We start from the raw sequence: 13646 nt of genomic DNA on the forward strand, positions 1-13646 counted from the left end.
GACGCAAGCAACCCAGGCGGAATATGAGGTGCTGTTCCTCCAATTTCCAGTGTTGCTCACTCTGGCAATGGAGGAGACCCAGGACAGAGAGGTCGGATTGGGAATGGGAGGGGGAGTTGAAGTGCTGAGCCACCAGGAGTTCAGGTAGGTTATTGTGGACTGAGCGGAGGTGTTCAGCGAAACGATCGCCCAACCTCTGCTTAGTCTCCCCGATGTAAATCAGCTGACATCTAGAGCAGCAGATGCAGTAGATGAGGTTGGAGGAGATACAGGTGAACCTTTGTCGCACCTGGAACGACTGCATGCGTCCTTGAATGGAGTCGAGGGGGGAGGTGAAGGGACAGGTGTTGCATTTCTTGCGGTTGCAACGGAAAGTGCCCAGGGAGGGAGTGGTACGGGAGGGAAGGGAAGAATTGACAAGGGAGTTGCGGAGGGAGCGGTCTTTGTGGAAGGCAGACATAGAGGGAGATGGGAAGATGTGGCGAGTGGTGGGGTCACGTTGGAGGTGGCGGAAATGGCAGAGGATTATTTGTTGTATTTGCCGGCTGGTGGGGTGAAAGGTGAGGACTAGGGGGACTCTGCCCTTGTTGCGAGTGCGGGGATGGGGAGAGAGAGCAGTGTATCGGGGTATGGATGAGACCCTGGTGCGAGCCTGATCTATGGTGGCGGAGGGGAATCCCCGTTCCCTGAAGAGCGAGGACATTTCCGATGCCCTGGTGTGGAACGTCTCATCCTGGGAGCAGATGCGGCGTAGGCGGAGGAATTGGGAGTAGGGGATGGAGTCTTTACAGGGGGCAGGGTGGGAAGACGTGTAGTCCAGATAGCCATGTGAGTCAGTTGGTTTGTAGTGTATGTCGATCAGAAGTCTGTCCCCTGCGATGGAGATGGCGAGGTCAAGGAATGGTAGGGAACTGTCAGAAATGGTCCAGGTGTACGAGTGCCGGATGGAAGTTGGTGGTGAAGTGAATGAAGTCAGTCAGTTGTGTGTGGGTGCAGGAGGTGGCCCCAAAGCAGTCGTCAATGTAACGGAGGTAGAGGTCGGGGATGGGGAGTTGCTGAAGGTGCTCCTCAGGTTGACCAGTGTGTCGTGGAGGGGGTGAGCTGTGTTGTCCAGGATGTCCCCTCCAAGGCATCCTCCCCTCTCCCGTGAATCCATGTCCACCCCCAGGACGGAGCCAGCCTTCCTGATGGGTTACGTTACAGCAAGTGAAGCTCGGCCCAACCTGAAAGGACTGTCGAGGTCCCTGGTCAATGTCAAGGGACAATACCACTCAGTAATCCTACCTCCTATTCCTGTTGTGGTACAGGATTTTCATATCAAATCCTCTGGCTCTCTGAGCAACTTTGTAACCAATCCTTCCCATTCCAATGATGCCAAGAGTCGCTCCGGTCACTTCCACTCCATTAAAGTTGATCGGAAAGACTGTAATATTTGGTAACGTTGCAATCCTGTGACCTAACAGTTGTAAAAAAAAAAAATCAAGGTGAAGGGGAAAGATTTAATAGGAATCTGATGGGTGACTTTTTCCACACAAAGGGTGGTGGGTGTATGGAACAAGCAGCCAGAGGAGGTAGTTGAGGCTGGGACTATCCCAACGTTTAAGAAGCAATTAGACAGATACATGGATAGGACAGGTTTGGAGGGATATGGACCAAACGCTGGCAGTTGGGACTAGTGTAGTTGGGACATGTGTGGGCAAGTTGGGCCAAAGGGCATGTTTCCACATCCATATGAGTCTATGGCTCTATGGGGAAAGTCGAATCCGGTCTCAGAGCGTCCAATGAGTGCAAGGGATAAAAATCTTGATTTTGTTCTCTTCGAAATTTTGAGAGTGGGAGTACGAGTTTTGTGTCCAGTTTTGGGCACTATGTTCAAAGAGTCATAGAGCGTGGAAACTGACTTTTCAGCCCAACATGCCCACACCGACCAACGTGCCCACGCCGACCAACGTGCCCACCCCGACCAACGTGCCCCATCTACACTAGTCCCACACCGACCAACATGCCCACCCCGACCAACATGCCCACACCGACCAACATGCCCACACCGACCAACATGCCCACCCCGACCAACATGCCCACATCTACCAACTAGGCTAACCCCAACCAACATGCCCCATCAACACTAGTCCCGCCCCGACCATCACGCCACTTCTAAATTAGTCCCAACCGACCAACACGCCCCATCTACACAATCCAACCCCGACCAACATCCCTCATCTACACCAGTCCCACCCCCACCCCGCCCAACATGCCCACTCTACACAACGTGCCCACACCGACCAACATGCCCACACCGACCAACATGCCCACACCGACCAACATGCCCACCCCGACCAACATGCGCCCCTTCCCACCCACATGCCCATGCCGACCAACATGGCCACTCCAACCAGCTTGCCCACGCCGACCAACATGCCCACGCCGACCAACATGCCCACGCCGACCAACATGCCCACGCCGACCAACTTGCCCACCCGCCCAACCCCACCCCGCCAACTTGCCCACCCCGCCCAACTTGCCCACCCCGCCCAACTTGCCCACCCCAACTGCCCACGCCGACCAACTTGCCCCCCCCGCCCAACTGCCCACACCCGCCCAACGCCCACCACCTGCCCACACCGACCAACATGCCCACACCGACCAACATGCCCACACCGACCAACATGCCCACACCAGCCAACATGCCCAACCCGAACAACATGCCCACACCAGCCAACATGTCCACACCGACCAACATGCCCACACCGACCAACATGCCCACACCGACCAACTTGCCCACACCGACCAACTTGCCCACACCGACCAACTTGCCCACACCGACCAACTTGCCCACACCGGTCCAATTTCGTAGAGTGATACAGCATGGAAACACCGCCCAACTTGCCCACACCGACCAACTTGCCCACACGCCCAACTGCCCACACCGCCCAACCTGCCCACACCGCCCAACTTGCCCACGCCGACCAACTTGCCCACGCCGACCAACTTGCCCACGCCGACCAACTTGCCCACGCCGACCAACTTGCCCACGCCGACCAACTTGCCCACGCCGACCAACTTGCCCACCCCGACCAACATGCCCACCCCGCCCAACATTCCCACCCCCACCAACATGCCCACCCCGACCAACATGCCCACCTACACTAGTCCCACTTGCCTGCCGATAACCCGCTAAACCCGTCCTATCCATGTCATTGTCCAAATTCCTCTTGAACGTCGTGATTGTACCTGCAGATAATTCTCTGTCAGAAGAAATTTCAGCATCAAATCACTTCTGTAAGGTCACCTCTCATCCTCCTGCGCTCTAAGGAATAGAGTCCATGCCTGTTCAACCTCTCCCTAGAGCTCAAGCCCTTGAATCCTGGCAACATCCTCATAAATCTTCTCAGCATCTGTGTTTATAGTCAGTGGGTTTGTAATGTATGTCGGTCAGGAGTCTGTCCCCTGCAATGGAGATGGTGAGGTCAAGGAATGGTAGGAAACTTAGCGGGCGAGGCAGCATCTATGTAGCGAAGGAAATATGCAACGTTTCGGGTCGAAACCCTTCTTCAGACCCGTCTATTTCCTTCGCTCCATAGATGCTGCTTTACACCCGCTGAGTTTCTCCAGCATTTTTGTCTACCTTCGATTTTCAAGCATCTACAGTTCTTTCTTTGACGTTTTGCGATGATGGCAGCATCTGCGGTTCCTTTCTGTTGGGGGGGGAGATAGAGTCCTGGCCCATGGCGGCTCCTGATAAGTGATATGTTCCCTCCACGGGTGCTGCCTTGCCAGCTGAGTTTCTCCAGCACTCTGTGTTTTTTTGTATGGCTCTGAAGTTGAAGGAAGGTGGACCCCCCCCGTGTCTACCTTCAACTCCCTGCCTGTGGTGGCTCAGCAGGAGAGGGTTGCGTTTCTGGTCGAGACCCTTCTTCAGACAATCACAAGTACTCTCACCGATGAGATTTCAGTTCAGTCTGAAGAAGGGTCTTCTCTCCAGAGTCGCTGCGCTGCCTGTCCTGCTGAGCTACTCCAGCTTTTGTCTGTCTTCAATTTCCGAGTTAGATAAAATTGCAGACTTGATTTTTAGAATCTCAAAATTTTGTAACATTGCTGGAAAATGTACCTGCATCTTGGAGGCCGAATGTTAGGTCATTAGCCAAGAAGGATAGACTTTGTTATCCCTCAGTACGGCAACATCAAGAACAATGTTGCTGTACTTAGGTACAGCCAAGTCTATCCCTCATTGTTAGCAGCTGATGGGAAGCGGCCACAATGCGGTGGCGCCCGCAACAGTGAGTGAGGGTTACTGGCACGAACCCGACCCCCTCCTTCCCAACGCTCATTCCCTCCTCGCAACTTTACCCTTGGCTAGACTCCCCACACGCTGTGAAAGGAACTCTCCCCCGAATTGTCATGTTACTCACGACACGCGACTCATTTATAATGATTTATTTATATTTCAACTAAAATTTTTCCCAATTGGGCCCCGCACCTCCTAAGGCCAGCCCTGCTGGTGAGCTTACTAATCGCAAAGGGACTGGCAGGCCAAGGAAGACCTCCACAGCTGATGACAGAAGAATTCTCTCTAGAATAAAGAAAAATCCCCAAACACCTGTCCAACAGATCAGAAACACTCTTCAGGAGTCAGGTGTGGATTTGTCAATGACCACTGTCCGCAGAAGACTTCATGAACAGAAATACAGAGGCTACACTGCAAGATGCAAACCACTGGTTAGCCGTAAAAATAGGATGGCCAGGTTACAGTTTGCCAAGAAGTACTTAAAAGAGCAACCCCAGTTCTGGAAAAAGGTCTTGTGTACAGATGAGACGAAGATTAACTTATATCAGAGTGATGGCAAGAGCAAAGTATGGAGGAGAGAAGGAACTGCCCAAGATCCAAAGCATACCACCTCATCTGTGAAACACGGTGGTGGGGGTGTTATGGCCTGGGCATGTATGGCTGCTGAAGGTACAGTCTCACTTATCTTCATTGATGATACAACTGCTGATGGTAGTAGCATAATGAATTCTGAAGTATATAGACACATCCTATCTGGTCAAGTTCAAACAAATGCCCCAAAACTCGTTGGCTGGCGGTTCATTCTACAGCAAGACAATGATCCCAAACATACTGCTAAAGCAACAAAGGAGTTTTTCAAAGCTAAAAAATGGTAAATGCTTGAGTGGCCAAGTCAATCACCCGATCTGAACCCAAATGAACATGCCTTTTATATGCTGAAGAGAAAACTGAAGGGGACTAGCCCCCAAAACAAGCATAAGCTAAAGATGGCTGCAATACAGGCCTGGCAGAGCATCACCAGAGAAGACACCCAGCAACTGGTGATGTCCATGAATCACAGACTTCAAGCAGTCACTGTAAACATAAACACTGCTGTAATTTCTACTTGGTGAAACCAAATGTATAAAAATGGACTTTATCAAAATCTGACAATGTGCACTTTAACCATATGTGATTTTTTTCTATTACAAATCTCAGATTGTGGAGTACAGAGGCAAATAAATAAATGATGGGTCTTTGTCCAAACATTATGGAGGGCACTGTATAACATAGATGTTTTGTTTAAGGTGTGGAAACAGGTTATTTGGTCATTATTTAGGTTGATTATTGTCAGTGAGGTACAGTGAAAAGCTTTGTTCTTCATCCTTTCCAACACAACAGATTTACCAGATAAATACGATCTATTTCTAAAGCAAACTCAATGCTAACATTTACTTCTAGGAGGCTCGTATATAAAAGTAGGGATGTAATGCTCCATAAGGCGCGGGTAAGGTCACATTTGGAATATCGTGAGCAATTCTGGGCAACATATTTGAGGAGGGATGTGCTGGCTCTGTAGAGGGTCCAGAGGAGGTTTACGAGAATGATCCCAGAAATGAGTAGGTTAACCCATGATGAGCGTTTGTCAGCACTGGACCTGTACTCGCTGGAGTTTAGAAGAATGAGGAGGGACCTTGTTGAAACTTACAAAATAATGAAAGGGTTGGATATAGTGGATGCGGAGAGGGCTGTGGAGGCCATATTTTTAAGGCAGAGACAGATACATCTTGATTAGTACAGGCGTCATCGGTTATGAGGAGAGGGCAGGAGAACGTGCTTAGGAGGGAGAGATAGATCATCCATGATTGCATGGCTGAGTAGACTTGATGGGCCAAATGGCCTACTTCTAGTCCTATCACTTATGACCTGATTTCATAAGTTCTAGGTCCATCAAGTCCACTCCGCTATTTAATCGTGGCAGATTTGTCTTTCCCTCTCAACCCCATTCTCATGTTGTGTCTCTGAACTAAACAAAACATCTGTGTTATACCTCCCCTTGAGTTCTCCTTCACACAATATCAGAATAGGTTTGGGGTAGACTTTAGAGATACAGCGTAGACACTGGCCCTTCGGCCCACAGAGTCCACCGATCCCCTCACCCTAAAACTATCCCACTCACACTAGGGACAATTTATATCAAAACCAAGCCAAATAACCTACAAACGTGGGGGAAAACCGGAGCACCCAGAGAAAACCCAAGCAAGTCCCAGGGGGAACATACAAACTCTGGAGCGGTGAGGCAGCAACTCTACCGCTGCACCACCGTGCTGCCCTCCCGGTTATTGCACATTCGGCAGAAACACGGCGAACCGCCAACCTACCTTCCAATACATTCCTGGCGGACGCCAACAGCAGAGCCATGCCCATGTCTGCAGTGGCAGCGTCCACCACAGAAGGAGTGTTGGCCACCTTCACCCCAAAACTGAAGATCAAAGGCAGGTCATAGTGGTCCACACCAACGGCATTGTTCACGATCACCTTCAGGGCAGGGAGCGAGCGGAGAAGCTTCTCATCTACGACGGGACAAAACTCCCACATGAAAATAGCCTTGATTTTATTTTCAAGCTGCTCCTTGTTCTTCAGGAATTCTTCCATGGTGGCGACATCGAAATGCTCCCTGATAACGTCTGCACATCTTTGTGGAACGCCCTGCGTCTCGCTGAGTGTGGAGACCAGAACATAGGCACGATCACTCATTGTCTGTTGGGGCAGGGAAAAGAAAGGGTAGCAGTTAACAGTTTAGTTTATTGAGGGGAGAGGGGGAGAGGGAGGGGGAAATGCAACCGTGCATCACGCGTTCAGAATGTTCTGGAAATGAAGCGTCCGCGTCTCATGCACAAAAGCCCCCCCACCCCCACCCCACACACACAGCAAATTTATTTATTTTTAACATTTTTTTGAAATTAAAAGTTAATGTTAAGAATTAGTGATGTTAAGTGAGAAATAATTCAATTCAATTCAATTCAATTCAATGAAAAACAATGGAATCAACAAATTGGCAGGTTGGGGGGGGGGGGGGGGGGGGGGGGGGCAGGTGCAAAGGCATTGTGAGATCAGCAGCTGGGCAACCTTAATATTTTTATTTTTAAATGTCAGTTTGGTGACAAATTTTAGTAAATGTCTCTGGAAATATTCATCCAAATTGATAGAGGATTGGATTTTTGAAATCATAAGGAACTTTTCTACCAGAAGATGTAAAAAATTCACTGTTATTGTAACGTCGGCAGTTGGGCAGCGGTCAGATTTAAAAAAAAGGTCAGATTGGTCAACAATTTTAATTAAAAAGCCAGGAAAATAATGTACCAACGGTACAGAGGAGTGGATTTCTAAACTCATAAAGAAAATCTTTTCTGAAATATCTAAAAATGTTCTTGTTTCAGCGTCTGGTTTGAGGGGATACGTTTCACATGCAAAATGGCCCACCCCCCCCCCCCCAACACACACACACACACGCACACAGAGTTTTAATAGATACTAGACCAAGACCAAGTGTTCCCCTATCGTGCGGTTGCGGGGGGCGGGGGGGGGGGGGCGGCATGTAGCCCCACACACACTAGTGGGGAGGAGGGGGGGGGGAGGAGGAGAGGGGGGGGGGAAGGGGGAGGAGAGAGAGAGAGATGAGAATGGGGGGGGAGGGGGAGGCACTGTGTCGTCACACACACTAACTACCCCCCCGCACACACACTAACTACCCCCTTGATATTATATTAACATTATTAATTTGCTCCTTTTACCCCATAACCGCTCTATCCACTGACGCATAGCCCCCAACTCGCAGGCGTGTCTAGAGAGGGAGGGGGGGGGGGGGGGGGGGGGGAGTGAGAGGAGAGAGAGTGAGTGGGGAGAGACAGAGAGAAAGGGGCAGAGACAGAAGGGCAAAAGGGGGAGAGACAGAGAGGGGTGAGAGAGAGGGGGGAGAGAGAGAGAGAGGGGGAGGAGAGAGAGAGAGAGAGAGGAGAGGGAGGAGAGAGAGAGAGAGAGAGAGAGAGAGAGAGAGAGAGAGAGAGAGAGAGAGAGAGAGAGAGAGAGAGAGAGAGAGGGGAGGAGAGAGGGAGAGAGAGGGGGGGGAGGGGGGGGGGGGAGGAGGGGGGGGGGGGGGGGGGAGGGGGGGGAGAGGGGGGGGGGAGGGGGGGGGGGGGGGGGGGGGGAGGGGGGGGGGGAGGGGGGGGGGGAGAGGGGGGGGGAGGGGGGGGGAGAGGGGGGGGGGGGGGGGGGGGGGGAGGGGGGGAGAGGGGAGAGAGAGAGGGGGGGGAGAGAGAGAGGGAGAGAGGGGGGGAGAGAGAGGGGAGAGGGGGGGGGGGAGGGGGAGAGGAGGGGGGGAGAGGGGGGGGGGGGGGGGGAGGGGGGGGGGGGAGGGGGGGGGGGGGGGGGGGGGGAGGGGGGGGGAGGGGGGGGGGGGGGGAAGGGGGGAGGGGGGGGTTGGGATAGCAATAGAAACATAGACAATAGGGGCAGGAGTAGAGGCTATTCGGCCCTTCGAGCCTGCACCGTCATTCAATATGATCATGGCTGATCATCCAACTCAGTATCCCGTACCTGCCTTCTCTCCATACCCTCTGATCCCATTGGCCACAAGGGCCACATCTAACTCCCTCTTAAATATAGCCAATGAACTGGCCTTGACTACCCTCTGTGGCAGAGAGTTCCAGAGATTCACCACTGTGTGAAAAAAGTTCTTCTCATCTCAGTTTTAAAGGATTTCCCCCTTATCCTTAAGCTGTGACCCCTTGTCATGGACTTCCCCAACATCGGGAGCAATCTTCCTGCATCTAGCCTGTCCAACCCCTTAAGAATTTTGTAAGTTTCTATAAGATCCCCTCTCAATCTCCTAAATTATAGAGAGTATAAACCAAGTCTATCCAGTCTTTCTTCATAAGACAGTCCTGACATCCCAGGAATCAGTCTGGTGAACCTTCTCTGCACTCCCTCTATGACAATAATGTCCTTCCTCAGATTTGGAGACCAAAACTGTACGCAATACTCCAGGTGTGGTCTCACCAAGACCCTGTACAACTGCAGTAGAACCTCCCTGCTCCTGTACTCAAACCCTTTTGCTATGAAAGCTAACATACCATTCGCTTTCTTTACTGCCTGCTGGACCTGCATGCCTACTTTCAATGACTGGTGTACCGTGAAACACGGGTTTAAATAGACACTGACAATGTACAAAAGAGTTTTTGCACAATTTTCTGTTTTGTTCTAAATAAAAGTTTGAGTGGAAATAGGGAAAGATTTAATGGGAACCTGAGGGGTGACTTTTTCCACACAATAGGTGGTGGGTTTATTGAACAAGCTGCCAGAGGAGGTAGCTGAGGCAGGTGCTATCAGAACGTTTAAGAAACATTTAGACAGGTACAGGTTTAGAGGGATACGGGCGAAACTTGGTGGGACTAGTGTAGATGGGACATGTTGGTCGGTGTGATGTTGGGCTGAACAGCCTGTTTGCACCCTGTAAGACTCTGTGACTATTTATAAACACATACTTAATGTGCGCTGCCGAAATGCCGTCGCTTGCACAAGTCTGCACCGTTAGGTTGGGAGCGCTACTCACACTTGCAATAATGTCCCGTCGCAAACAGACACTGGCCTCAGCCCTCTCGGTCCCAGCCCGGTAGTTTGTCGCAGACTCTGGCCCAACTGTGGAGAAGGAAAACTTGTGCAGTTTGAGGGGACGAGCCTCTCTGCCTTGGACTTTGCTGTCGACGCTCAGTGCAATAGATCTCAGTCTCCTCCCCTTCCTTTCCTTTCTCCGTTAACACCAATCCCAGCACATGACTTCTGTAGTAAACGCACCCATTTACTGACCTCGCCCCGAAACATAACGGGACGGTCACGCTCCTAAAACATAACCTGCCCGCGTTAGAAACGAAACAATTGTGCCAACGAGGGGAGCAGAGCTGGAGAGTTTCATGCTGGGAATAACAGTTATATTCAGAGATATTTAAATCAAACTATTGTTGTCTATTTTTTGTGACATCCTCACAAATACACGTGTATATATCATACAGATTCAGATTCAGATTCAATTTTAATTGTCATTGTCAGTGTACAGTACAGAGACAACGAAATGCATTGTATGTATGACACGTATGTGTCATACATAGATATATGATATATATGTATATATATGTATATGATATATATATGTATATGGTATATATATATGTATATGATGTATATATATGTATATGATATATGATATATATATGATATATGATATATGATATATATATATATATATATATATATATGCGCATTTGTGAGTGTTTTTTACACACACAAAACCTTTTTCTCATTTACTGAACTGTTTACATACTATGTTTACATGTTCACTCTTGAGTCATAGAGTGATACAGTGTGGAAACAGACCCTTCGGCCCAACTTGCCCATGCGGGCCAACATGTCCCAGCTACAGTAGTCCCACCTGCCTGCGTTTGGTCCATATCCCTCCAAACCTGTCCTATCCATATGTAGGTGTCTCACTGTTTATTGAATGTTGTGATAGTACCTGCCTCAAAATAAAGATCATTTTAGCCGCCACAAATTTATTTAGTTGAGTTAACTGTTGCGTTACTGTGAGGCAGACAGAAACCGTTACTGAGTCACGGTGACAACGGGCACGGTGGCGCAGCGGTAGAGTTGCTGCCTTACAGCGCTGGCAGCGCCGGAGACCTGGGTTTGATCCCAACTACGGGTGCTGTCTGTACGGAGTTTGTACGTTCTCCCCGTGACCTGCGTGGGATTTCTCCGAGATCTTTGGTTTCCTCCCACACTCCAAAGACGTACAGGTTTGTAGGCTAATTGGCTTGGTAAATGTAAAAATTGGCCCGAGTGGGTGTACAATAATTCCAATATAGTCCCTGGTGGACTCTTTGGGAACGATGACCACAAGACAAGACAACTCCACAGTATCACAGAGAAATAAAGGGATAGAGATTTCAAATTCCACAGACATGTCACTGGAGTTTAGTTTAGTTTCGAGATACAATACGGAAGCAGGACATTTGGTCCACCCAGTCTGCGCCGACCAGCGATCCCCGCACACTAACACTATCCACTCGGGACAATTTACAATTTTTTGACCAAAGCCAATTAGCCTACTAACCTGTACGTCTTTGGAGTGTGGGAGGAAACTGGAGCAGCCGGAGAAAACCCACGCGGTCACAGGGAGAATGTACAAACTCCGTATAGACAGCACGCATGGTCAGGATGGAACCCGGGTCTCTGGCGCTGCGAAGCAGCAACTCTACCGCTGCGACACTGTGCAAAGTAAAACCTTGCCTAGTTGAAGAAAGTTGTGTGAGAAACTAAACAACTGTGCTTACAGGGAAAGCAGGGCTTGTGAATTTCAGGCTGGCAATAACAAAGTTATGTCTAGTAAGCAACTGCAGATGCTGGTTTACACCGAAGATAGACACAAAATGCTGGAGGAACTCAATGGGACAGGCAGCATCTCTGGAGAGAAGGGTCTTGTCCAAAAAAAATCACTCATTCCTTCTCTCCAGGGATGCTGCCTGTCCCGCTGAGTTACACCAGCCTTTTGTGTCTCCCTTTTATTGTGTTCAGTACTGCGTTTACAGACCTGTTATACTGATGCAAGAAAGGATTTCATTGTTCTGTGTCCACACATATTAAACACTGAAGATTGACAAAAAAAATGCTGGAGTAATTCAGCGGGACAGGCAGCATTTCTGGAGAGAAGGAATGGGTGACTTTTCCAGTCGAGACCCTTCTTCAGATTGAGAGTCAGGGGAGAGGGAGACACAGAGATATGGAAGTGTTTCAGAAATAACTGCAGATGCTGGAAACATCCGATATGGAAGGTGAAGTGTGAAAACGAGAGATCAAAGGGGACGATGTTTAAGGAAAATCATTCACACTCTCTTTTTCTCAGACAGAGAGTTGTGAGTCTGTGGAATTCTCTGCCTCAGAGGGCAGTGGAGGCCGGTACTCTGGACACTTTCAAGAGAGAGCTAGATAGGGCTCTTAAAGATAGCAGAGTGAAGGGATATGGGGAGAAGGCAGGAACGGGGTACTGATTGTGGATGATCAGCCATGATCACATTGAATGGCGGTGCTGGCTCGAAAGGCCGAATGGCCTACTCCTGCACCTGTTGTCTATTGTGTATCATTGTTATATAGGGGAAGGTGACAACGAAACATACAAAGTCAAATTTAGGCAGGACTGTCAGACTGGTCAGAGAACGAGGATGGGGGAGGGATGGATTTGCAAAGCAAGGGTTACTTGAAGTCATTCATACCACTGGGGTGTAAGCTGCCCGAGGAGAAATACGAGGCGCTGATCCTCCAATTTGCATTGGGCCTCACTGACATTCTTTGGTGTAAACCAGCGCCTGCAGTTCCTTCCTACATAATTTAGCCATATTGGTGTGTTCAGCTAATTACCTCGATATTTACAAAAAAACCAGATCTAATTGAATGCATCACGTTGTGTAACCAAATATATTGAAATTTAAAATGCAAAGGAAGGTGTCTCTGACTAAAAGGTATCCAAATACGACCCACTGATTGCAAATATAACTCTACAAGGGAGAAAACATGGAGACATTGTGTTTGGAATTTAGAGTAGTAATCAATACCAATGTTAACCTCTAAAATTAGAAAGTCTGAAGAAAGGTCTCGACCCGAAATCACCCATTCCTTCTCTCCAGAGATCCTGCCTGTCCCGCTGAGTTACTCCAGTATTTTGTGTCTACCTTTGTTTTAAATTTCCTGCCTACACATTTTGTCAACTCCTGCAACTTCTTTTGCACTTTGGCGAAGGTTCAGTTTAAATTCTTTATGAAACGTGTCTAATAATTAGGGCGGCACGGTGGCGCAGCGGTTGAGTTGATGCCTTGCAGCGCCGGAGACCCAGGTTCGATCGTGACCATGGGTGCCGTCTGTACGGAGTTTGTACATTCTCCCCGTGATCTGCGTGGGGTTTCTTAGATTGTTCCAGTTTCCTCCCACACTCCAAAGACGTAGGCTAATTGGCTTTGGTAAAATAGTAAAATAGTCCCTAGTGTGTGCAGGATAGTGCTAGTGTGCAGCGATCGCTGGCCGACACGGGCTCAGTGGGCCAAAGTGCCTGTTTCCGCGCTGTTGCTCTAAACTAAACTAAACTGAACTAATGCAGAAATCGCAGCAAGAGGCTGGGCTCCGGAAACAGGCACATGCACAGTGTTGTTCTGGGTTATGTACAGATGGAAACACAGGGACATGGAAGGGTAAAGTGTGAAGGGCCAATGAAACACTCTTGATTCTCGACTCTGGGACATTGGTGTCTGATTACTACAGGAAGGTTTCTCCCCCCTTAGAT

The 13646-nt window shown here is 49.4% G+C and overlaps 1 protein-coding gene across 1 annotated transcript in view; it reads right to left on the reverse strand.

Annotated features, from left to right (window-relative positions):
- Positions 1–10063, reverse strand: part of LOC129708603 (putative ribosome-binding factor A, mitochondrial) — a 50720-nt gene extending 40657 nt beyond the window's left edge. The window contains exons 1-3 of the mRNA XM_055654446.1: positions 9876–10063; positions 6646–7024; positions 1285–1456 (exon numbers count right to left, since the gene is read on the reverse strand). Of these exons, the coding sequence (XP_055510421.1) occupies positions 1285–1456; positions 6646–7021 (548 nt within the window). The 5' untranslated portion in view covers positions 7022–7024; positions 9876–10063. The remainder of the gene's footprint in view (positions 1–1284; positions 1457–6645; positions 7025–9875) is intronic.
- Between the last annotated feature and the right edge of the window lie 3583 nt (positions 10064–13646).

This window comes from Leucoraja erinacea, chromosome 2 (genome assembly GCF_028641065.1).
Source record: "Leucoraja erinacea ecotype New England chromosome 2, Leri_hhj_1, whole genome shotgun sequence".
In the NCBI taxonomy this organism is placed as follows: domain Eukaryota; kingdom Metazoa; phylum Chordata; class Chondrichthyes; order Rajiformes; family Rajidae; genus Leucoraja; species Leucoraja erinaceus.